At 35.3% G+C, this 25,954-nt stretch overlaps 2 protein-coding genes across 2 annotated transcripts; one reads left to right on the forward strand and one right to left on the reverse strand.

The window, feature by feature from the left end:
• Nucleotides 1-16,892, forward strand: cenpq (centromere protein Q). The gene is made up of 9 exons (NM_001328008.1): nt 1-134; nt 1,443-1,534; nt 4,645-4,699; nt 7,603-7,696; nt 8,388-8,456; nt 11,100-11,229; nt 11,690-11,809; nt 13,510-13,587; nt 16,716-16,892. Exons 2-9 carry the CDS (start codon nt 1,451-1,453, stop codon nt 16,857-16,859), a joined length of 774 nt encoding a protein of 257 aa, NP_001314937.1. The 5' UTR covers nt 1-134; nt 1,443-1,450; the 3' UTR covers nt 16,860-16,892.
• A 2,447-nt stretch (nt 16,893-19,339) lies between these two features.
• LOC101885604 (C3a anaphylatoxin chemotactic receptor) lies at nt 19,340-25,746 on the reverse strand. The gene is made up of 2 exons (XM_005168015.6): nt 25,649-25,746; nt 19,340-20,780 (listed from the first exon to the last, which is right to left on the reverse strand). The coding sequence occupies exons 1-2, from the start codon at nt 25,675-25,677 to the stop codon at nt 19,700-19,702; spliced, it is 1,110 nt and encodes a 369-aa protein (XP_005168072.1). The 5' UTR covers nt 25,678-25,746; the 3' UTR covers nt 19,340-19,699.
• Between the last annotated feature and the right edge of the window lie 208 nt (nt 25,747-25,954).

Raw genomic sequence — 25,954 nt, forward strand, 5'->3', positions numbered from 1 at the left:
GCTTACCTTGCCCCCGAGTACACGCGCATGCGCACTGCAGTTCCCGCTTTGAGTCCTGTGGCGGGAGTATTGAGGAGGAGACACTGGTCTGGCGGATGAGGAAGAGCTGAGTTTACACTGCATTCATTACTGAGGTTAGTTTGGTTTAAGCGCACAGCATTCACCAAGTCTTCGTTTTATCCTTATATACATGCAAGTCTAAATGTATAAGTGAGAAAAAGCTGCTGTTTCATCTCTGAACGCGATCGACGCCATGAGACAAGATCATAAACAAACCTGTGAAGACGCGTTTAGCTGTGTTTTAGTCCGCAGACATATTACAACATTAACGTTTTCATCTTTTATTGTTTATTATATTCAAACATTATGATACTGAACAGTACTTTTTGGTAAAATGCCCACTAATTCAATGTTATCGATCGTGTCCAACTGATAACCAGCCGTCTTACCTCCCATTCAAAAAGTAGGCAGCACATGTTGATGACGCAGTGTGCTCCCGTCAGATTTTGCTACCAGTGTAAATTTTAATATTTTTAATATGTAAATGTGTGATATGAAGCTGTAACATCGCCCTAATCCAAAAAAACCCAACATCAGAACCATTTAAATGCAGTCTTGGTAGCATAATCTGATGGGTGGGATAAAATGTCAGGAGACCTGTTTGTGATTCTGTGCTGTTTCTAATTGATGTTATTGGTTTGTTTTTACTTCATGATGATACAGCCTGATCTGTTAGTGTAACTTTAATTTACCTTTTTAGGGTGTTTTGTTCTGCAGCATAACATTAATATATTTACACCAGCTATACCACACACAAAGATCACACAACATATATAGTTCTAAACTCCTCTCGCCTCTTCCTATTAAAATTCAGCAAGTCAACAGCAAGTAACAAATGAAAAACTAAATGTATTGTGCATTGTCAAAGAGTCTGAATACTGAGATCCTGAGGGACGGGGTTGAAATCAGTCAAAAAGAGGATGAGATTTGACAGACGTATTCTAATCTGCTTTCTTTAACACCTTAATTTCATACAAATTGAATAATCCTGGCACTTTCGTCTCTAATTCTTTGCTGTAGGTGTTTAAAACCGCACACAGTGAGTTTTTCCTTTTTACCTTTAAAGAAGCAAACCAACAAATCTGTGAAAAGGTTCAAATTTATTCTACATAAGCCTTATGAAAGCAACCATCAGAGTCCTATCAATATTAAACTTAGATCATTTCCGTAGGCAATAAAGTCTCCCTTGGCCTGGCCTTTCAGTATTCTCACTAAAATGTAATTTATTATCAATAATGGTACATAGGTTTTTTAACTTTAGACTAATTCAATCTGAGGCTATCAGCCTTTTTTATATATAATTTTTTATATCAATGTTAATCAAATGTATAAACACACTTAATTGTTTGTTTGTTTGTGTGTGTGTGTATGTGTGTGCGCAGTTTTAAAGATGAAGCCAGCGCGAGGGTCTGGAAGGGCCTCCACACGGGGCCCCAGAGGAGCTGCGGAGAGAAAAGCACACAAAACACGCCAAGTAAGACACAGAGGAACACAATACACTTTATTTTACTGCATTTATTTCCCTCTTACAAACTCCTATGGGAAGTGTATTAGACATAATGCAGACAACAAACTGCAAAAGACAAACTTGACTAGCCTGCGTTATCGAACAACAAACAATAGTGGGTACTTGAACAAGCATTTATATATATATATATATGTTTTCCAGCTGTGATGGCAGACCTTTTACACAAATCTACCAACCACCTATTGCGTTATTTCAAATACAAATGGAGAAATGTTGTGAGCGCAGTATTACAAGTCAAGATCACATTTATGTAATACAAGCATGCCTCTGCGCTGATTTCTACTGTTTGTGCACAAAACGTCTTGCATGCCACCTCAAATAGCTGCTCAAGCACAGATTTTCTTGTGCGCTCTCAAATGAACATCGCTGAAGTGCGATTTAGTGCGTTTATGTAACGAGTACAGTTGAAGTACAATGGTGGATACATGAACAAGCATAGATGATGGATGGATAGATAGATAGATAGATAGATAGATAGATAGATAGATAGATAGATAGATAGATAGATAGATAGATAGATAGATAGATAGATAGATAGATATATAGATAGATAGATAGATAGATAGATAGATAGACAGACAGACAGATAGAAAATCTTAGTAGTTTTAGAAAGCACTTTAAGGAAGGCATGCATATAATAGTATCCCCATAGTCTAAAAGAGGGAAACACAAAGACTGAATAAATCATTTTCTTTCTGCTATTTGAAACACTTTTTTTGTCTTGATCCTGGCATTACATAAATGTAAAACATGAGTTATTTACAGGGTGTCCGCGAGGTCTTAGAAAGTCTTAAATTCACTGAACAAACTGTGTTTTGGGTCTTAAATCTTTTATACAGGTCTTAATTTTCCTATGCTCATGTAAAGCACCCAATTTGGACAACATCCATCCAATCACAGCCAGTGACAAGTTCTATTTATTAACTCTGTTTATCATTATTGTTCAATTATCTTCCTTAAAATAAGATTTGTTTAAATGTTCTCTATGTATTGATAGCCTGTATCTATATATACCTGGACTGACTGTTACGTTTAGTTTATTATAGTTTTAAACTTGCAGGAAAAAGTCTATGAACACAAGTAGAGTTTGCTTGGTTTGAGCTATTATTTCGAGATATATCTAGCTGCAGGCCCGCAGAACCACACACGTTTGAGGCACACACAATCTAGGACACACAATCTAGGCAAACCATAAATGGTAACTAACTCTTTAGCATTATCGCTACCTATTGAATTTCACAAATATGGTTTCCCATTTCAGTCAATTTTATTATTATATCGTAACGATCATTTTAAAGTCTCTGCAGTTTCTGAACTTAAATTATGGCAATAAAAATAATTGGTTAAAGACACTTATGACTTTATTCATGTGTCCATATACACAAAGATAACATAATAGACCGTCTAATTGATGGATTAAGTGTAATTAACTAATTCAAGCTCTTAATATTATCATACTTCGTTACAATCACGTTGTTGTAAAATATAAAAAGCAAACAATAATGTCACTTTAAAATAAATTAGCCTACTATAGTTAACCATTTAAACAATATAGTTATAAACTGATTATCTTAACTGATTATAATTATAAGTTTATATATAAACTACTATCTTTTACTAAACTGTCACTGTTAAAGCTGTTATATATATATATATATATATATATATATATATATATATATATATATATATATATATATATATGTATATATATATATATATATATATATATATATATATATATATATATATGTATATATATATATATATATATATATATATATATATATATATATATATATATATATGTGTGTGTGTGTGTATACACTTATGATTTTTTTTATTAATAGTTAATATTTTATTAATAGTTTTATTAAGAGTATTAAATGTGGGAAATCATTAATTAAAAGGTTATTGGAAAATTAAGCTAATAAACACCGCTTGAGTAAAATATTAATATAGTGTTATACATTTGTTACATATAAAAATATTTTTATGACATATAATGTATTATTGCCTATCTTAACTTGCTATTATTTCCTTCATCATAAATTAATCCATTATATAAATTAAACCTGCCCAAATGAGATCATTCAGCAAAGCCAGCAAACGAGTATCTGCCATATTATTGTCAGATAATAATGACTGATCAGCTATAATGACTGATTAAAAACTGTTCACTCTATTATATTGAATGGCGATCGGAAACAATCCTCCCCATTCGGCCGTCTCAATCGCAATATTTGTGAAATAAAGTAAAGTAAACACTATTGTTTATTGTGTACAATATTTATTAATCAAATATATCAAAATATATCAATGACGATGTCCAAAAAGGCGTTATAACTTTAACATCAGTCATAACCATATATGGTTTGCCTAGATTGTGTGTCCTAGATTGTGTGTGCCTAAAACGTGTGTGGTTCTGCGGGTCTGCAGCTGGATATTATTGATTATTTCAGAAATAAGTAAATCAGATTTTTTAAAAGTAAAAGTCTCCTAGGGGCGGGTAAAAATTATTTCCACTGGCCTGTTAGAAAAAAAAAACCCTTAGGATTTATCCCTGTCTAAGTCTGAAATTTAATTCATAACAGTCTTAAAAAAGCTCTTAAAAAGTCTTTCCAACGCATAGTCTGCACTATATGTCATAAAGCATAATTTTTATACACATATTTATTTATTTAAAATACACTTTATGTACACTTTTGATTGTGTGTCTGTAAAAAGGAGAGATTGCTGTTCTAGAAAATCATTTTTATGATCAATTGAATGTGTATGTAATGGAATGTATTATTATTTATTGATTTATTTGATGTTGTTATTATTACATCCCTCCCCCTTCACATTTGAGACTCATTGAGTGAGAGAAACAATAACAAGTAATAAAGAAAACACACATAAGGAACGTTGCGGTAATTATCATGCATGTAAGTGTCACAAAGTTTTCCAATGGCCTGTGTGAACTTTAAGTCTTGCATTCAGCTCTTTTACTTGAGTTTGACGTTATATATTAATGAAATCTGCATTATAATCTTGTGCAATTACTTTTCTTTCAGAAGTCCATCAGCCGTGCTGAAGGCCCACATCCTCATCTGTCTCAGAAGAGCAGCGGTGAGTTGAGAAATGGTTGGAGATGTTTGTACTTGAATGCTTCGGCAGACTTGTTGCGTAAGCTTTTCTGAAATGCATTTGCCAACTTGCTGGTTTTCCTGTTACAAAAAAAAGCATTTCAAATCAGAGGGCTACATTTGACCATGTTTCCTCTTTTTGTTGAAAATGCACGTAGTCATTTAGTGACACATCCTATTTATTTGATCAGTGATAAATAGAAGAAGCTTGTTTCATGAAGATGGTGATCTACAAAGTTTAAAAGACAACAAACAGACCAAACACACTCTTGTTATGAACACATGGGTTGTTTTTACATGTTAGTCACCGAATATCTTGCCAAAAATCTGTTTGCTTGCATATAAATGCCATCATTTAAACCAGATCAAAGAGTAAGTAAGCTTTTTCTTCATCATTGATGTATGTTTTGCCAGGATAGTAAATCTGTATACTTTATCTGGAATCTGACATTGCAAAAAAAAAATTAAATATTGAGAAAATCACCTTTAAAGCTGCTTAAATTAAGTTATTTGAACTAACATTGACCTAAAATGGGTACAAATAAAGGCGAATAGTTTGCTTCAAAGAGTTCAGATGCAAATACCTCTAAAAGCCATTTGATATTTTCTTCTAAAATTAGCGTTTTTCTCCGACTCCTGTGTGTAGGCTCAGTAATTTTACTTTTATAGTGACAAACAAGTTCTATTTATTGCCTTTATATTGAAATATTATATAATATTATACTGAAATATTGTGTTGTAGGTCTTAAATCATTTAAAACAGGTCTGTGTTTGAATGAAAATTTACATTAGCAAATTTATAAAATGTCAACGATCTTTATTTAATATGCCAATGATTTCTGGCATGAAAGAAAAATGTATAATTTTGACTCTTTTTAATTTTTTCCCTTTTTCATTGCATATATCTGCCGTCATTTGAAGCAAATCAAATAGTAAATGAGCTTATTATCTTCTTCATTGATGTATGGTTTGTCAGGATAGTAACATTGTTGACATTATCTGGAGTTTGACTTTGCAGAAACATCTAAATATTGAGAAAATCACCTTTTAAAGGGGTGGTCCACTAAGATATCTCATTGTAAACTTTAGTTGATGTGTAATGTAGCTTCGTGAACATAAACAGCATCTCTGAATGTAAAATGCTCAAAGGTCAATGAAAAGCGAGACCTTGGCTTTTACAGAGTTAGCTAAGTAAAAAGCATACAATAAACAAACTTTGGGGACATAAAAAAAAAACATCCGGGCCAGTGAGATCACAAAGGTCTTTTACCACGCTCGCGCACACACACTGCGCAGCTAAGGGGCGTGGCCAGTGACACTAATGTTAAAGCAGAGAAAGCTAAAATGCAGTCGAAACGCTGCTATTTCCACAGAGCTTCTTCTGTTTCTGTATTTGAGCTTCCAAATGACTCGACACAAAGAGAGAAGTGCTTGCAGTTTAATTTTAATTAAGTTCCAGGGAATTATAAAATATATAGCTAGCATTTGACAAAGGTCAGCCTCCAGAATCTCTCCCAGTTCAGTGCTGGATTCGGTTAAATCTCCTTAAAGGAGCAGCTCCAACAAGCAGAAGCTGTGCATTGTGAGCCACAACCTGTAAGTGTTTTTAATTTGTTAAAATTGATTGTGACATGCACAGTGTCTAGCGTTAATGGTATGTTGTTGCAAGGATTAGAGATTAGTACCAAAACTCGGTACTTATTGGTATCGGTGCTACATTATAAAAGACTGAAGTATGGATAAGCTCTGACGTTAAGGGGTCTGCTATCTGTACTGGAGAATTATTGCTGAATAAACATTACTTACAGTAGCATAATTTAACTGACCAACCTTTTCTATTTTGCCATATTTGTCTGCACAGTTGGCAATTTAACATGAGAAATGCTCGTGTTTCTGGCGAGCACGTCAACTATAAAAGCCTTCACTGTTTTCGGCTGTGCACACGCACTCAGCGTAGGCTCGCGCTTAGCGCACGCACATGGCAAGCAACACAGACTCGCACGCGCGCACACAGCTCGTAAGCTTGCTTGATTTTAAATAATTAAAGTAAGATATATGAAAAAATAACCTGATTTCCTTCAAGTGAAGCATGAGCATGCATTGCTTTGCATCTTACAAACACAACCAAGCCTTAAAATTACATGCTGGACCAGCTCTTTAGAGCTGTTAAAATGAAGTAAATTTAACTAAAATTGACCTAATATGAGTAAAAATATTGATTGAATCATTTGTTTTCTTGCTCCAAATGTAAAGCTTAGCTTGACATAAACATGAACACAAGCTATTTATCTGTGGCATATTCGAAAGTCTAAATACACTGAAGTATTGTGTTGTAAGTCTTGAATCATTTTAAACAGGTCTGTTTAAATGAAAAATGGGTAAAAATATGGATAAATAATTAATTTTCTTGCTCCAAATGTAACGTTTTGCTAGCATTACATAAACATGAACATTAGATTTTTATCTGTAGCCACTTTGAAAGTCTAAAAATGTCTTAATTAAAAAAAAAATGTCTTAAATTTATTGAAATATTGTGTTGTAGGTCTTAAATCATTTTAACCAGGTCTGTGTTTGAATGAAAATTTACATTAGGAAATGTACATAATGTCACCGATCTTTATTTATGAATATATTATGACACAATTGGCCTGTTTTTGCTGAATAATTTCTTTTTACATTTTAAGATGCATCAAAATGATCAGGAATATGATATTGATATGATAATATGAAGTGAAGCATGAGCACACGTTGCTTTGTATCTTATAAAAATTACTTTCTGGACCAGCTCTTTAAATTTTACCTTAATATTAACATTATTTTACCTTAATATATGGTCTAATATATTATTAACATTATTTTGTCTCCTGCTCTCCTGATTTCCTTCAGCGATGGTTGGAAAGAGTAAAAATCAGAGAAACTGGAAGCCGCTGACCAAGTCCTCCATACTGGCCCTGAGGAACATGTTCGATATGTCCATTCTGTGAGTTCTGTCCTCTTTAATTATTGGGATATTTTTCATACCTTGATTGGCCATCGGTGGCACTGTGGCCTCAAAGTAAGAAGATCGCTGGTTCGAGTCTCGGTTAGCATTTCTGTGTGGAGTTTGCATGTTCTCCCCATGTTGGTGTGGGTTTCTACCGGGTGCCACAGTCCAAACACATGCGCTATAGGGGAACTGATAACTAAATTGTCCGTTGTGTATGAGTGTGTGTGTGTGTGTGAAAGTGTTAATAACTCATCTCTAATAACTGATTTATTTTCTCTTTGCCATGATGACAGTACATAATATTAGACTTCAAGACACTTCTATACAGCTTAAAGTGACATTTAAAGGCTTCACTAGGGTAATTAGGGTAATTAGGCAGGTTAGGGTAATTATGCAAGTTATTGTATAACGATGGTTTGTTTTGTAGATAATTAAAAAAAAGGGCTTAAAGGGGGTAATAATATTGACCTTAAAAGGGTGTTTAAAAATTAATAACTGCTTTTATTCTAGCCGAAATAAAACAAATCAGACTTTCTCCAGAAGACAAAATATTGTCAGACATACTGTGAACATTTCCTAAATCTAAATCAATGATTTTGCATTAATTGTGAGTGAAATTAGACCAATTAGTGACTTCTTTCTTCTATATCGACTAACATTGTTGTGTTTCTTGCCTGTGTGTCAGATCTGTGCTCACACTGAAAACCAAAGAGAAAGAGGAATCACAGAAACATCTCAACATCATTAAAGACCGGTAAGAGCTTTGTTTTGCCAAACATAACCACACTTTCAATTTAAAATGCCAGAACACTCCAAATCAGAAATGAAATTTGCCTTAATTTGAGTGGTGGTAAACGTTTATGAGTGTCTTTCTTCTGTTGAACACAAAGGAAATATTCTGAAGAATGTTCAGGCATTGACATTCATGGTAGAAACAAAAAATACAGTGTAAGTCAGTGACTGTTTTTTTTTCTTAACATCCTTTATCCATATTTTATGAAGCTGTCTCTATAATGAGATGTGAATCTGTGTTCAGATGGAGCACTGTTTGCTACACAAAATATTCAATTCAATAAAAAAACAACAATTTTACATGTCTCTGAGGTGCAATTCAAAGCCTTTTAGAGCAGCACCGTAAAACAACATTGTTATGAAACAAATGCACAATATACAAATAAATAAATGACAATAATAACAATGAATGCAACAAAGAAAATACAGAAACAAATACAAAAACAGCTAAAAAACCTACTACAATTGTTACAAACTAAGTACGTTACATTGTAATTATGCATCAATGATCATCATGCAGTACTCAAATCACAAATGATCATTCTGCCTTAATTGACAGCTGTTTGCAGTTTTCAGTGAATTACAACCACTTGTAGAAAATACTAATGTTTAACATGAAATCACAGGCAAATACCACAAATAATGATGCTTTATTCATAGCTTCAGTTCAATTTCTGTGAAATAGCGTGTCTTTACATACAGAATAAAGCATGCAACGTATTTCATAATTGCATTTTAATGGGCAGTGATTATGCATTGCGTTATTAGAAGGAAAGAAGGAGCTTTATTGCCAGGTTTGTTTTCACTTGCAAGGTATTTTTCATGAGACAGAAGCTTCCACAGAATCACAGTGACAGGACAATGATGTAGATATTAGGGCTGCACAATATGTGGTTTCAGCATCGATATGGCAGTGTCTGCAATATTCACATTGCAAGAAATGCAATGCTGAGTCTGAATAATAGTTGATCAGAGCCACAGAACATGTGTGATTTGTAGAGTCACTATTATAGAGTGAAGGTTTATCGTTTGCATGTGTTTTTAATAGAGCTGCACGATATTGGAGAAGTCAGACGGTGCCTTATTTTGTTTTTCTTTGATATATTTTGTGATATGAGCACACCAGATGATTTTATTAGGGAAATAAAAAAACAACATTAATTTAGATTGATTAAGAAGGTTTTTTTGGGGAGTCTCAACAATGTTGAGTTACAGAAACTAAAAAATGTTGCATAAATCGTTCACAAAACTACATTAAAGGTGCAGTAGATGATCTTTATGTGAAGCTGCTTTGACACAATCTACATTGTAAAAGCGCTATACAAATAAAGCTGAATTGAATTGAATCTTCCACAAGCTAAGCATAAATCTCTGAATCACAGTCCCTCCCCTGCCGTCCAGAGCCACACCTCCTGAGACAGGAGCACGCGCACCTTAATGATGACAGCAAAAGAGCCCTCTCTCATGTGTTAATAGCGACTGTCCGGCGACATGCAGGAATTAAGCCAAACCGACATGCTATTTCAGAGTGAATATTAAGAGTTGCATGGTAAACAATACATGAAGAGACTAAGTGGAATAGCGCTATTCACTTGTGTTTTGTTGTTAAACTAATGAAAATCTACATTATCGATGCTGTAAAAGGCCCTTATGAAACTGAAAATAGTCTCATCAATCTTTCACCGGAAGATTTTAGTGGCTGAACAACACCTCTGTGAAGATATAACCCATTTGTATCAACAACATCTAACTTTACATCAGCTTTGCGTGAAGCTAAAACAGTTTAAAAACAGAACATGACCTGTCTAAGAGAGATCCTTCAGCCATGGTGTCATCCTTTCTCCAGCGTGCAAGGGTAACTCCAATATTGATTCAGGTTTTTGAAAAGTTTTGATTCAGCATGTTGCGATCGTGCGCTCTCTCTCTCTCTCTCTCTCGTGAACGTGCAGCATGTCTATGCACAAACAGCGGTCGGCGGAGCTGCGTACAAACGGCTGCGCAGTTGTTCAAATCTGCATTTGCTGACGGACAGTTTGGGCTACTTATCGCAATTATGAAAGATGTCGGCCCGATTTATTTAATTGGATGAACATTTTTTATTTTTATGCCTTATCCAAAATATAAAAATACAAATAAACACATTTAGATCATTTACTTTAATCATTACTATTAGACTGTGAAGAGACTTTCAACCAGCACAACAGCACATGCTTCTGAAGACCATCACCTACTGCACCTCTAATAACGAACGGTGCTTTGTGTCAAAATGCTTTAAACGTCTAAAATTGAAATGGTGGAAAAACACAGATATAAACTATTTACTATATTATGGTTCAATTCTGCAGCGACTACACAAACCTCATGTGTTCTGAATTGTGTGTCTGATCAACTATCCAAAACTCAACATTGACACACTGACTCGAATCAGAATCTCACTCTATAATTACAATTAATGACAAAAACATTGTGAATAGATATTTCAAACTGACATGCTACAGAGAAATTTAGAAATAACCCACTTTAAAAAAAATTTGTGGGTGAAAATACTAGTGGCCTAAGATTTTTGCGCAGTGCTGTACATCTCGGCTTTTTCACGTTTTCCCAGGTTTCTGGCGAAGTGTGCGCAGCTTTCTGTTCCTCCGAGGAAACGTGGAGACATGATGAGTGCGTCGCGTCAGTTCAGCACAGAGAGTAAGAAGTCTGAACATGGAAAGAAGACGCTCCAGGCTCTAGAGGTGATCAATGACTCAGGATGATTGCATAAGAAACACCTGATGACAGGCTGATGAATAATTGGAAAATATCTCACACTTGAGGTAGTGTTTCTCCTCAGATGTGCATTATTTTTTTATCTCTTTTTATAAAGTTGCCAACATTTTTGATGATCTTTACCTAAATTTGACAGCCCTCACAAATTGTAGTAATATATAAGCATAGTATATACACTCACCGGCCACTTTATTAGGTACACCTTACTAGTGCCGGATCGGACCCCCTTCAGAACTGCCTTAATCATTGGTGTTAGAGATTCAGCAAGCTACTGGAAATATATCTCAGAGATTTTGCTCCATATTGACATGATAGCATCACGCTGAGAGTGACCATCAGATTAGAATCAAGCATTCAGCAGGCCTGTGGTATAAGTGTTCATAACTAACCCCTCATTAATCTGTTGTGTGTTTTGGACTCGTTTAGGAGAACATGAGCTCGATTGTCAGCACTCTTGAGGAGATGGAGGTGAAGATGGAGAGGCTGCAGGAGAAATGCAGGATAATGAGCAGCAGAATAGAGGAGGAAGAGGAAAAAGCACAGGAGGTTAAGCATCTTTTTTTTTTTTCAGACTTAGTCCCTTTATTCATCGGGGTCGCCACAGTGAAATGAACCGCCAACTATTCAAGCATATGTTTTACACAGTGGATGCCCTTCCAGCTGCAACCCAGTACTGGGAAACACCCATACACATTCACTCACACACACGCACTCATACACTACGGCCAATTTAGTTAATTAATTCCACTATAGTTCCCCTATGTGGGGGAAACCGGAGCACCCAGAGGAAACCCACGCCAACACGGGGGGAACATGCAAACTCCACACAGAAACAACAGCTGCCCTGGCCGGAATTCGAACCAGCCACCTTCTTGCTGTGAGGTGCAGTGCTAAACACTGAGCCTCCGTGCTGTCTTAAAGTATCATACAGTGATTTATTTATGTATTTAAAAGATTAAGGTAGTTTTTATGTGTGTTTTTTTTGTATCACTACAATACGGGACTCAAAGTTCCTGTTATTTAAGGTATTTCTTAACATAAACAATGAACAATACCTGTTGTTCAGTGTTTATTCATCTTTGTTAATGAAAATACAATCGTTAAGCAAAGCGTAGGATAAATGCAGTAATGTAGTATTGCTCATTGTTTATTCATGTTAGTAAATGCACTAACTAACGTTAACTAAATTATATAAAAAAATAAATGTTTTTGTTATTTTTAAATTTATTTTCAAAATTTTTATATATTTTATTATTTTATTAAACTATGCATGCATCCTTGTATGTATCGTTTACCTCTATATGTTTATACCATGTATTTGTAAATGATATTTAGATGCTGCTTTTAAAGGTGCTACTTAAATTAAGTTCATTATTAGGCTGGCTTGTGAAAGCAAGACAGACTACTGAAATCCTATTTTTCTTTTGGGGCTAAAAATCAAACTCTATCTCCTCCTAGAGCTTTTGAGCTATGACCACCAAACTCACACCACACCTCCAAACGGGTCTGACTCGGTGTGCTATATCTTTTCCGATTGATCCGACTTTTGGTTTTCCGAAAAACATCGCGGGACTGTCGAAAAAACCCCATTGACTTAACATTGGACCAAACTTTGTGACCTCATAACTCTGCGTCAGACTATCACACAAACTTCTAGCTGGGCTCATTTAACTCAGACTACCTAACTGCTAATAAGTGATGAGCTTTTAACTTTCTGACCACGCCCAAGCAACCACTTTTGGGACCCTAGAAACTGTCCCATAGACTTCCATTCAAAAGACTGTCATCAACTTACCATTGGATCAAACTTTGTGAGCTCATAACTCTGCACCAGAAGGTCCTACAGACTAATGGCTGAGCTCATTCAACACTAGTAGGCAGCCAATCGCTGATGGCCTTTTAACTTTCTAGCCGCATCCTAACAACCAGATACTGTACCCTAGCAACTGTCCCATAGACTTCCATTGCAAGTGACTGTCCCTGACTTAACATTGAATCTATCTATTAAAACTATTTTAATCTATCTATCTATCTGTCTGTCTGTCCGTCCGTCCGTCCGTCTGTCTGTCTGTCTGTACTTTTTCAAACTGTTTTAAACAAAATAAACTATTACCAACCAGGCTTTCTCAATCCAGCCTCAAAGTTTGTCTCGACGAACTTTAATAATCTAGTTAATAATGATGCTCAACTAATCTCAGCTTCTGTCTGTTGTGTAATAATAATGTTTGATTCTGATTCTGTTACAGTTTCTTCAACTGTCAGAAGAAACAGTCCTGCATCTGCCAGCATTACAGTCTCGCTCAGCCGATGAGCCGACGCTACAGGTACATGGCTATATTTTAATACAGTCTCTTTACTGCACTGACCATCAGGCAAAGCTGCAATAACTCACACTAAACACTCGGCTTATGTTAAATAAAATAAGCAAACAATAAAAAAAGAAATATGATAACAAGACGCTGTGCTGCCAGAATTTGTATCTGCTAAGTGAACGAATCGCTCATTACAGAGATTCATTCACAAACGAATCACTCCCTCTGTTAGAATGAGAAGTGAAAGCAGGAGAAGGAGGTGTTTAAGGACATGGATTAGATCAAATTTAACAGGGAGGAAAGATAATGCATCTCCCTGCACACAAACACACACTCTTTGTCTCCCTCACTATCTACTAGCCGGGCTTCAGCTAACTCTATCAAACCTCTTCATCTGCTTCAGAACGCAGCAGCACGAGTGGTCTTTGATGAACCTAAAAGAGCACATATCACTCCGCTGCTCATCCGTTTGCACTGGCTGCCAGTTGCTGCTCGCATCAAATTCAAAGCTCTGATGTTTGCCTACAAAGAGACTTCTGGCTTTGCTCCTTCTTATCTGCTCTCACTTCTGCAGATGTATGTGCCTCCAGAAACTTGTGTTCTGTGAATGAACGTCGCCTCATGGTTCCATCCCAAAGAGGGAAGAAATCACTTTCCCGAACTCTCACATTCAATCTGCCCAGTTGGTGGAATGAACTCCCTAACTGCATCAGAACGGCAGAGTCACTCGCTGTCTTCAAGAAACGACTGAAAACTCAACTATTTAGTCTCCACTTCACTTCCTAATCTGCAATTGCCTCTCTCGCTTCACCGCTAACTGTACTACAGAAAAATTAAATAAATAAAAAATACTAATGTTTTGCTTTTTACACTTTACACACCTGAAACCTGCCTACAGCACTTATTCACTGTTGCTCTTATAGTTGTGTAAATTGCTTCCTTGTCGTCATTTGTAAGTCGCTTTGGATAAAAGTCTTACAATGACTAAATGTAGATGTACTGCCCATGCGCTAACTCATCCATCGATGTTGAAATATGATGTAAAATTATCATTTTCATAATTTAAAACAATATTTGCAAACTGACCACCGGGAAAACTTCCTGTCATAGATATATGTGTATATGTGTGTATATCTCGGGCTCTGGATGGCCACAGTCCTCCACTGCACCTTGGTTCCACATTAATTTTAAAGGAGCGCTACCCTGTACTAAAACGCCGGCTCTATTGACAGATTCCTTCTGATAGACAACAATAGGGTAGGTGACATCTAATGTGAATATCTATAATAATTTGCAAGCAAAATGTGTCGGCAATGCAAATGCTGCCTCAATACTGAAATTCTTATTAATACCAAAAATAGGCTGTTGCTCTTTATTTTGAGTGAACTGAGAGATACTATACTGAGCAACTGTGTTGTTTTATTCATCTGCTTACGATGAGTGAGTAATATCAGTATTGATTTAATCAACTCTGGAAATTTCACCTTCACCACTCGAAGTCTTTTAAGGTACAGCATCTCTGTTAGTCAGTAAAATGCCACTGACTATTTATTTGAAACACATCTTCGTTGTTTTAATTAATTCATTTTCTTTTCGGTTTAGTCCCTTTATTAATCTGGGGTCGCCACAGCGGAATGAACCGCCAACTTATCCAGCAAGTTTTTACGTAGTGGATGTCCTTCGAGCTGCATCCCATCTCTGGGAAACAACCATACACACTCATTCACACTCATGGACAAGCTACCCAATCCGGACAAGCTACCCAATTCACCTGTACCACATGTCTTTGGACTGTGGGGGAAGCCGGAGCACCCGGAGGAAACCCATGCAGTGAGAACATGCAAACTCCACACAGAAACAGCTGAGGCTCGAACCAGCGACCTTCCTGCTGTGAGGCGACAGCAAAACCTACTGCACAACTGCGTCGCCTCTTTGTTGTTTAATGTGTGGTTAATAAATCAGCCAAACATGACCTCATTCTCAGCTTTCACAGTGGTGACAACAGCATTTTATTTTGTTCTGACCAACGGTGGTTTTAACACCTCATCGTCACGGAAATATTTACTCTTTATAGAGAACTAAAGACATCTTGAGAATCTTGCCTTCAGCTTATCTGGAACAGGAGAGTTACTCTGACAGACTTGTTTCAAACTTCTCAGGAAATGCAGTTTCAACACCTGAATAATCTTAGAAATTATTTCGCAAATGATTCTCATGTAGAAATCTGAAGCATGAAAAATATGCAAATTACATACATGACATGCAGCTCATATTTGCATCTCTCCATGTCATTTATTGACAAATATTGCAAAAAATGGCCACTTCCATCTATTTCTTTCCAATTATTGGAGTTACAAATATGATAATATGATGCGTATATATACACCCACCGGCCACTTTATTAGGTATACCTGTTTAACAGCTTAACGCAAATGTCTACTCAGCCGGTCACATGGCAGCAGCTCACTGCATTTAGGCATGTAGACATGGTCAAAACTGCTGCAGTTCAGAGCGAGCATCAGAATGGGGAAGAAAGGGGATTTAAGAGACTTTGAACGTGGCATGGTTGTTGCTGCCAGACGGGCTGCTCTGAGTATTTCAGAAACTGCTGATCTACTGGGATTTTCACGCACAACCATCTCTAGGGTTTACAGAGAATGCTCCGACAAAGAGGAAATATCCAGTGAGCGGCAGTTCTGTGGGCGCAAATGACTTGTTGATGAGGCCAAAGGTTAGAGGAGAATGGCCAGACTGGTTCCAGCTGATAGAAAGGCAACAGTAACTCAAATAAGCACTCGTTACAATTCTAGAGAACATAAAAAGTTTTATAGATTATCTGTGGTTTAATACCTGATTCAATTAATTAAGTACTACCTAGGGGAGAACATGCAAACACACACAGAAATGCCAACTGGCCCAGCTGGGACTTGAACCAGCGACCTTCTTGCTGTAAGGCAAAACTGTCGGCGTGCTGAGACCTCTATATAAAATACTTGTACATAGAGAATAGCGTCTGTATTCTGGGATTACCACTCTTAATTAATACACTCACATATAAAGTCAATTGTAACTCAAAGCTTTTTCTGGGACTGCAGTGACACCCCTATATCTGCTAAACTATAGTGTGGTTGGCCTTTCAGGAGCAGCTGATGCAGACCGTCCCCAATCCTCCAGCAGTGGTGAAGGCTCTACATCCGACTCCAGTTCTGGAGGACGTGAGGGTGTTTCTGGAGCTCGCACATAAACAGGTGGATCATGCAGAAAAAGCAGCTCACAATGACTAAACCCTGGACTGAACATCACAGACACGGCTGATGCACACAATATCTGCTCATTTATTATAGAAAAGAGGTTACAGTCATGGCAAGCGTTAATGCAGCTGTTTGAGATCAGTCTTAATCTCATTGCTCTGTCAGATTATATATGTTAAACGTTTTACTCATGTTGGGTTTGTATCAGATGAGTGGCTTGTTTTAGCTGTTTTGCAAATCATTTGGATAATTAGAATGTTTTTAGTATAGGGCATATTTGTAATGCATGGATATGAGATTATAAACTGCATACGTGTGTGTGTGAAGGTTTTATGTTCTATATATTATATTATAATATATTATATTATATAAAATTTTATTATATTATATTTTATTATATTATATTAAAAAAAATTTATATAAACTTTTATTATATTTTAATATATTATATTATATAAATATTTATTGTAGAATATTTTATTATATTATGTTAAATTATATTATATTAGGGCTGCACGTATTGGAGAAAACTAAAATTGCAATATTTTTATTCAATGCAATATATTGTAATATAAATGCAATTTCAGCAGATGACTTGAATAGCTTGCAAAGATTTCATAATTTTAGATCGATTGGGATGATTTTGTAGGGGAGTGTATCTGCATAAAGTCTCATATAAAAATAAGAGGCAAAGTTAAAAACAACAGACAATGCAAATAAAGAATAATATATCATTTTCTGGGTAGTCAAACAGTTTTCAGATGCAGAAATTAAGTAATCACTGTATAATAATAATAATAATAATAATAAAAACACTATCATTTTAATTAAGTAAATAATTACATAATGTTCAATTAATCTTTAAGCTAGAAACGTTGGTAGCACTTTATAATAGCTACACAATATGAAGCATGTATTAAGCATTAGCAAATAGTGAATTCATTATCTGTAAAGCATTAACTCTACGTTAATAACCGTTAGTAAGTAGTTTATAACTGCAGCTACAAAATATGCTGCAATCTTAACTCATAATCACATTTATAATGTCCTTAATAATTGTACTTTCATACTGGGTTAATGATCTATTTTTTATTACTAAATTAAGTATCACATTATTTACAAACCATTTATTTAAGAATAGTTGTTTGTTTTTAAGATCATTAAGAATGAGTTAGTAATTAATAATAAACTATTAAAATTAACATTTATACATCTTGTATTCAGGCATATACTAAAATTAATTTGTATGTTGTTTAATGCTTTATCAACTCAACTAAATCCAGTTTTGTGACCTAATCTAAAGTGAGGACTATTCATGGTTTATAAATCCCTTATAAATGATAATTAAAAGCTCAGTTATATTCTGAACAGGACAAAATAAACATTATTTATTCCTATTTGTTTAAAGATACACAAATGAAACTGTACTTCAAATGAAAAATAATTCTTTGAAATCTTAAAAAAATTACTGTACAGGTTAAGCATGGCATCTTGTTAAATTATTATATTGTTGTTGTTTTTTTCCAATTTTATGTCGTATTTAGGCACTCCTGTTATTCAGCGATGTTAAAACTTTACAGTAATTTTACTTTTAGATAAGATTGCAAAGATTATTGTTCATTTGATACGGAGTCTTTAATTGTCGTTTATTAGGGATTTATAAAGCATGAATAGTCCTCACTTTAAGATCACAAAACTGGATGAAGTTGAGTTAATAAAGCATTCATTAACATATATAGTATCTATTACTATATGCTTGAATATTAAGATATATAAACATTGATTTTAATAGTTTATTAATCATTTTATAACTCATTCTGAATACTCTTTAAAAGCCACCAACTACTCTTAAATACAAATAGTTTGTAAATAATGCAATATTTACTTTAGTATTGAATAATAAATCATTGACAAAGTATGAAAACACAAACATTAAGCACATTATAAAAGTGCTTATAAGTTAAGAATACAGCATTTGTAGCTGCAGTTATAACCTGCTTACTAATGTGGAGTTAATGCTTTACAAATCATGAATTCACTAGATGGTAATGCTTAATGAATGATTAATAGTGTGTAGTTATTATAAAGAGTTACCGAAACGTTTAATTTATTGTACCCAAATGGCTCACGTTTGCTTCAAATTCTCTTGAAAACTCATGCAAATAATAAACTTTCACCCAAAGGTTAAAATTTGAAACACTTTTGTCAACTGTAATGTTTGGTCCGTTGGAATTATAACTGCTTTGCAGATCCCAGCGATCCGACTATTACATACTTGCCCATTATGATGTTAAAACAATATATTGTGCAGCCCTTATATATATATATATATATATATATATATATATATATATATATATATATATATATATATATATATATATATATATATATATATATATATATGCAGATTATAATCCTATATTCATGCAGTAGAAATATGCGCTATTATAAAAGTTTTCTAAATATGCATGAGTCTATGTATGTGTGTATATATAAATATAAAAACATTAATTATTAGCTTGCTTTAAGTCTCACAATAGCAGCGAAGCCTTCAGTCAAAGGAGGGAAAGCGCAGTTTTTTTTTGTTTTGTTTTGTTTAGTTTTTTTCCCTCCATAATGCAAATAAATGCTACATAATAATACCTTACAATCAGTTCCATTATTGAAAAAACAACAATGCCAGATGAGTTTCTGAAATGCTCTTGTGTTCATTGAATGATTATAGAAAAAATGCAAGCAGTCAGTCATCTCTAGTGGAGATGTTTATATGTTTAACTCCTGCAGTCAGCTTGTCTCATTGTTTGTGGTTGGTTTGTCCAAAATATTGTTCCACAGTTGTTTGTAATTGAAATTCGCCTCTTGATGCTCCTCTAAAACTGAGAGTCTCTCCTTCGTAGGGATTTTCTTCGTAAAGACTCTGATAACTCCTCGTTGAAGACTCTCTCGATGGTTGATAGAAGTGACGCCCGGACTGTACGTCCGAGTCCGCGAGCTGCAAACACGTAGAGGATGGGATTGACTGCGCTTTTAAAGTAGACCAGGAACAGCGACACGTAAGCGCCGCCTATGGCTTGTTCTTTGAGCGTCGTCCATCCGCGTTCTTGCGCAAGAGCCCTTAAAAAGCGGCACACAAAATACGGCACCCAGCAGGTCAAAAACAGCAGCATGGTGAGAAACAAAACTCTGTAAAGTCGGGTCAATCTCTGCGATGTGTACGCCGATGCGGATGAAGACGTCGGTGACGACATTGAACTTTCAGCCTTTTTTGCGCAGAAGATCACAGCAATATTACAGGACATAAAGATCACCAGCGGCAGCAGGAAACCGAACACCGTTTCCACCACTATCAAAGCCTGTCCTGCCTCCTTATTGTATTCAATACATGCTTTATGGTTGTTCAGGTCAACGATAATAGCCGACTTGATATATGGAGATGCGAATGCTGCAGCTAGCACCCAGATTGCAACACAAGCGAGCGGTACAACCCAACGAGGGCGCTTCAATCGTGCCCAAACAGGTCTAAGTAGACACAAACATCTCTCCACTGCTACCGCACACAGTAGAAAAGCGCTTGCGTACAATCCCAGACAACGTAAATAAATAATCAGCCTGCACACGGCTTCCCCGAGGGTCCACGAGAAGTTGTTTGCCAAGTACGCAAGCATTAGCGGCGTACGCAGTAGTAGCACCAAGTCTGCAAGCGCAAGGTTGACCACGTAGATCCTGAAGCTGTCTGCGCTCTGAGTCTCACCCATTGAGCTTCTGCGGCGGCACCAAACGCGGACGCCCAGCGCCCACACCACCAGAGCGTTCAGAGAGATGCCCACGGTGAAGATGAGCACGGTCAGGATCATCTGCAGGATACGGATCCCCTCACCGGGCATCTGGGGGCCGGTGGTGTTGGTGATGTTGGACATAACCGTTAGCAGCGCTTCCGTAGACATTGATACTCTGTGGAAACAGTCAAGAAAAGTGATGAGTACACTGAGGAAATATTGCTCTATATTAAGTTATATAATTATATATTGTATAATTAATAAATCAGCAGATTAAAGTCGCCTCTCATATGGAGAAGGAAGCCTCATGCAGTGCTCAGGTGTGAGTTTCTTACAGACGTCAACAGAGTGTGTAAATCTTGATGCTTCTGTGGCTCTCGTCTATCAAATCTGAGCTTTATTCTGTATTCTCTATTGGATTCAGTTCAGGTGATTGGCTGGGCCATTCTACGGATTGATTTTCTTTCTATGAAAGCATCTGAGAGTCTCCTCGGCTGTGTTTTGTATCTATGGGCCCTATCATACACCCGGCGCAATGTGGCGCAATAGTCTTTTGCTACTTTCAGCTCGGCGCAAGGGTCATTTGCGTGTGCCAGTGTTGCGCCACACTGTTTAAATAGCAAATGCATTTGCGCTCAAATGTGCGCCCATAGGCCTTCTGGTCTAAAAAAGCAGGCGTGTTTTGGCGCGTTGCTATTTTGAGGAACTGTAAATAGTCCGTTCTTTAGACCAAAACAAAGTCGGACTATTGTCTGGCGCAAAGTGCGCCTGGCTTACAAACTACAAACAAGATGTAGAGCAATACGCAAATATCTTTACATATGAAAAAGATATGATATATTAAGGATATATATATATATATATATATATATATATATATATATATATATATATATATATATATATATATATATAATAAGGATATATATAGGATATAAATATAAATAATTAAAATATTACAAAACATATTAATTTCTAGCCTATATGAGTTTAAAAACCACTGCCGTCATACTGCCTTCATCTCGGGAGGCTTTTTCAGTTCATTCAATTTGCTTTTGTATAATGTTATTATTATTAGCAGTATTATTTATTATATCCATATTTATATTTGTTTTATTAAAAACAAGCTTAGATTTGTCCACCTGTCATATTTTAGACCATATGGGGCATGGCGGGTGTATTTGGAAATAACTCAGCATTTTGAGCACATTTTGTTATTATTAATCATTTATTTGTTTGCTGGAAATTAGAACTGAATTTAAAAATAGTTTTGAAACAAATCTTTGCGCTTAACAAACTAAATTAATTATTTATAGGCAAATTGAGGTCTGTGCGGTCAGGTTTCCCAATCCACGAGAGCAAAAGCGAAAGTGAACTTACTTTACGTCAAAATGCGCTTATGGCGTGACGCAGCTGGCTCTTAAAGGGAATGGGAGATGAGACTCTAATTGGTTTATTCTCAAAACACACCTATAACTCATTAAGAAAATAAACTCAACCCTTTTAGACCATGCGCCACGGTGCAAAGCGGATTTTCCCATCTTTAAATTAGCAAAAATGCTAAAAACGGCCTGCGTTTTGCGCTATGAACATGGACCGTCAAAATAGAGAATGTGTGTTTGATCTTCATCCTCCTGCTGATGTAGATGTTGGACTGAAGCAGCTGATGTTCATTTACAATGAAGGGCAGAGGCTTGCTGAAGAACTACTGAGAGATTTCAGCTGCTGTCTGGGCCTTCACTGCACAAATACACCTCCCTTTCTTCATGTGTTCAACACTCTTTCCCTGCGCCATTTCGTTTTATTTTACAGAACTTCTTTTGTAAACTAATTAGATTTGATTTCATATATTCATTTCTTTGGTTGTTATCAACATCTGCTGAATATTTCAAGTCGTCGACACCTTTAGAAGTATGTTTTCTGAGTAAAATGGTGCATGTTTAATACTTATTTTCCGCACTGTATAAATTCTGAGTTATACTTTTATTCATAATCAAATAAACCTATAAATTAAATCTATTAACAAGCCAGCTTAATATGAAGCAACTTTTTTACATAAAAAATACATCGATGCATTAAACGGTTTTAAAATGTTCAGTGGCAGAAGTGGCCGTGAAATTAAGCAAGAGCCGTTTCCTCATTGCAGACGGATTATGAAATAAGAACATGCTTTGTTTTTAATGAAATGAAGTGGTCGTGTCACAATACCTCCTGTGTGTGTTTTTCACTAAGGTATGCATGGCTGTGTGTATTTCTCAGAACTGTTGTTATTAAAACAGAAAATACTCCAGTATATTTATCAAACAGTGCTGATATTTGACAGCACCAAAACAGCCATGTTTTTGTTGAACACAAAGGAAGATATTTTGAAAAATGTAGTTTTAAATACATCAAAACTGTTTATTTTAGCAGGAAGCAATACGTATTTTAATATCTGTACATCAGATTATCACAAAAATCACAAAAAAACTGCTGATTTACTCAAACTTTTTACAGTGTGGCCTCACATTAGAGCATCCATATCTGTAAGTCACTGCACCACGTCTCTGTTACAGTGTTCTTAAGCATGCTTTAGTTGTCTTTTTATGTGTTTTTAGTTTTCATTTAATTCTTTCATTTATTTTTAATGCATCAAAACATTAAACTACATAATTACCATAAAACACTGCAGATTTACTGAAACCTTTTACAGGGTGATCAAACAAATAAGCAAAATTCTATTAGTTCATCTTTATCAGTAAGTCACTGCACCACGTCTTCCGTGACTGTGTGTTTTAAGCAATACTCTAGTTGTCTTGTTTAATCTATTCTCAATTTTTTTTATTTCACATTTCACCAATTATTGTCTTGTATGTGAAATTTAATTTTCATGCTTTCAAATGCATCAAAATTGTTGAAACTAATTATATTGTACATAAAATTATAATGTACATAAAATTATACTGTACATAAAACGTTTTACAATAGTCATTATGTAATCCTATTAGTGCATCCCTATCAGTAAGTCACTGCACCATTTCTCCATTACTGTTATCAAGCATGTTTATGTGTAGTTTAGTAGTTTTTTAATGTATTTTCAGTTTTCATTTAAATTTCACATTTTAGCAATGATTATCTTGTATGCATAATTTTTTTATCAATTATGTTAACGCTATTATTATTGCATTAAATTAATATCCATGCAAAAACAGTAGCAGTAGTGCATCTTTTTTTCTGTCTCCTTTACTGTGTTTGTATGCATGTTTATCACTCTATTTGTCTTTTATTGCTATTTCAGTTTCCATTTTTAATGCATCAAAAATAGTTACTACAAAATTATCACGAAAAAAAATCTGCAGATTTACTGAAACCTTTTACAGCGTGATCAAAAAATAAAATAAAATCCTATTAGTGCATCCCTACATCTGTTACTGTGTGTGTGTTTGAGCATATTTAAGATACTCTAGTTGTCTTTTTCAATGTATTTTTTTTATTTAGTTTTAAATTTTTACATTTTGCCAATCATTATCTTGCATGTACAATTTTATTATCAATTATATTAATAATTTTTTACTATTATTATTGCATTAAATTAGTATAAATGCAAAAGAATCAATGCAAAAAACAATAATTCAACCCTATCAATAAGTCACTGCACCACATCTCTGTTACTGTGTTTTAAGCATGTTTAAGAGACTAGTTGTCCTTTTTTTTAATCTATTTTCAATTTTTATTTTACCAATAATTGTAATCTATGTAAAGTTTAGTTGAAGCTAATTATACTGTAGATTTAAATAATCACAAAAAAACTTTTGATTTACTGAATATTTTTACTGAAACGTTTATAATCCTATTAGTGCATCTCTATCAGTTACTGTGTTATTAAGCATGCTTATGATACTGTAGTAGTCTTTTAATGTATTTTCAGTTTTCATTTCAATTTCACGTTTTAGCAATGACTATCTTGTACCTACAATTTTGTTATCAATTATGTTAACGCTATTATTATTGCATTAAATTAGTATCAATGCAAAAATCACTGCACCGCGTCTCCTTTACTGTGTTTTTATGCCTGTTTCTGATACTTCAGTTGTCTTTTATTGTATTTTGGCATTTACATTTTAGCAGTGGTTATCTTGTATGTATAATTTTATTATCAATGCATTAAATAGCATCAATGCAAAAACAGTAGTTCATCCCTATCAGTAAGCCACTGTTTCCTGAACTCTGCTGCAGTGTTCGCGTGATGCTGTGAGCTTTCGTGTGTGTTTTTTTAAAGAATAGTGTCTCGCAGGAATGTTAACTTTATCACCTGAAGGCTTCTGAATAGTCCGCCCACAGGTGTCCACCCATTCACAACCTGTTTACACACATCCATAATGCATTCCTGCTATGTGAACGAACCACCGAACACACCTTCAGCTTCAGCACGTACTGTACACCTGAGCCACTCGTCCCATTGAATGTGTTCTAAATCTCAATGTGAAGACCTGGCTGTTATTAGGGATGTTGACTTCAAACTGGAAAAACAGATTAATCCAGTAATTAAAGCTAGTCTATTAGTGTCTTTGAAAAGATTATACTTATTTTTATCTCGACCCGGCTGCCTGTTTAACTTTAAGAGTACGTTTTAAGATAGTCTTGGTGTTTATATCCCTAAATGGACTAGCATAAGGATACCTTTCTCTGTTAATTCAATAGTAAACTTCATCAATGAATTATAAGCCCTCCCTCCTATGATCTATGTACTCTTTTTCAGGTATTTATCAAGTGATATTTATTGAAGCAAGGAAATTTTAATTCTGACTTCAGCTATAGATGTGCTCATCCGTTTATTTTAGTTTGCAGAACCTACGTTTACAAGCTCTGTGCTTAAGTCTAGTCTTAAAACTCATTTCCACTCATTTCTTTGGCTTTTAGCACCATATGAGATGTCTGTTTTCTTTGTTCGTCTTAGTATTTTAAAGTGCTTCCTAAACAAACACTGACTTGACTAAATCCTCATAGTTTGTTTTGTAGTGGATCTGCAGGACTGTTCAGATGTGTGTCGGGAGCATCTCTTACCTTCTTGCGAGGCTTGTGTCCTCTTGCATGCATTGACTCTGGTCTGAGAGCTCTGGTTTGGTGGTTGAGCTGTTTCTGCTGCTGGATGATTAAATGCTGAGAGAGGGAGTGTTTCTTATGTTTTACACTATCGGTTTGTAGAGGAGGGTTTCAGTTCGACACACACGCACACACATCCTGATTGCTTCATTAATGGACAGACAGCATTATTGTGGCATCAGAAATCTGAACGCTGGTTTTAAATAGTGGCTCATGAGATCTGGATTGCCGTTTATATCTGGACTAAAAAAAAAATGAGAATCCTGT

This window comes from Danio rerio, chromosome 1, assembly GCF_049306965.1.
Source record: "Danio rerio strain Tuebingen ecotype United States chromosome 1, GRCz12tu, whole genome shotgun sequence".
Taxonomy (NCBI): domain Eukaryota; kingdom Metazoa; phylum Chordata; class Actinopteri; order Cypriniformes; family Danionidae; genus Danio; species Danio rerio.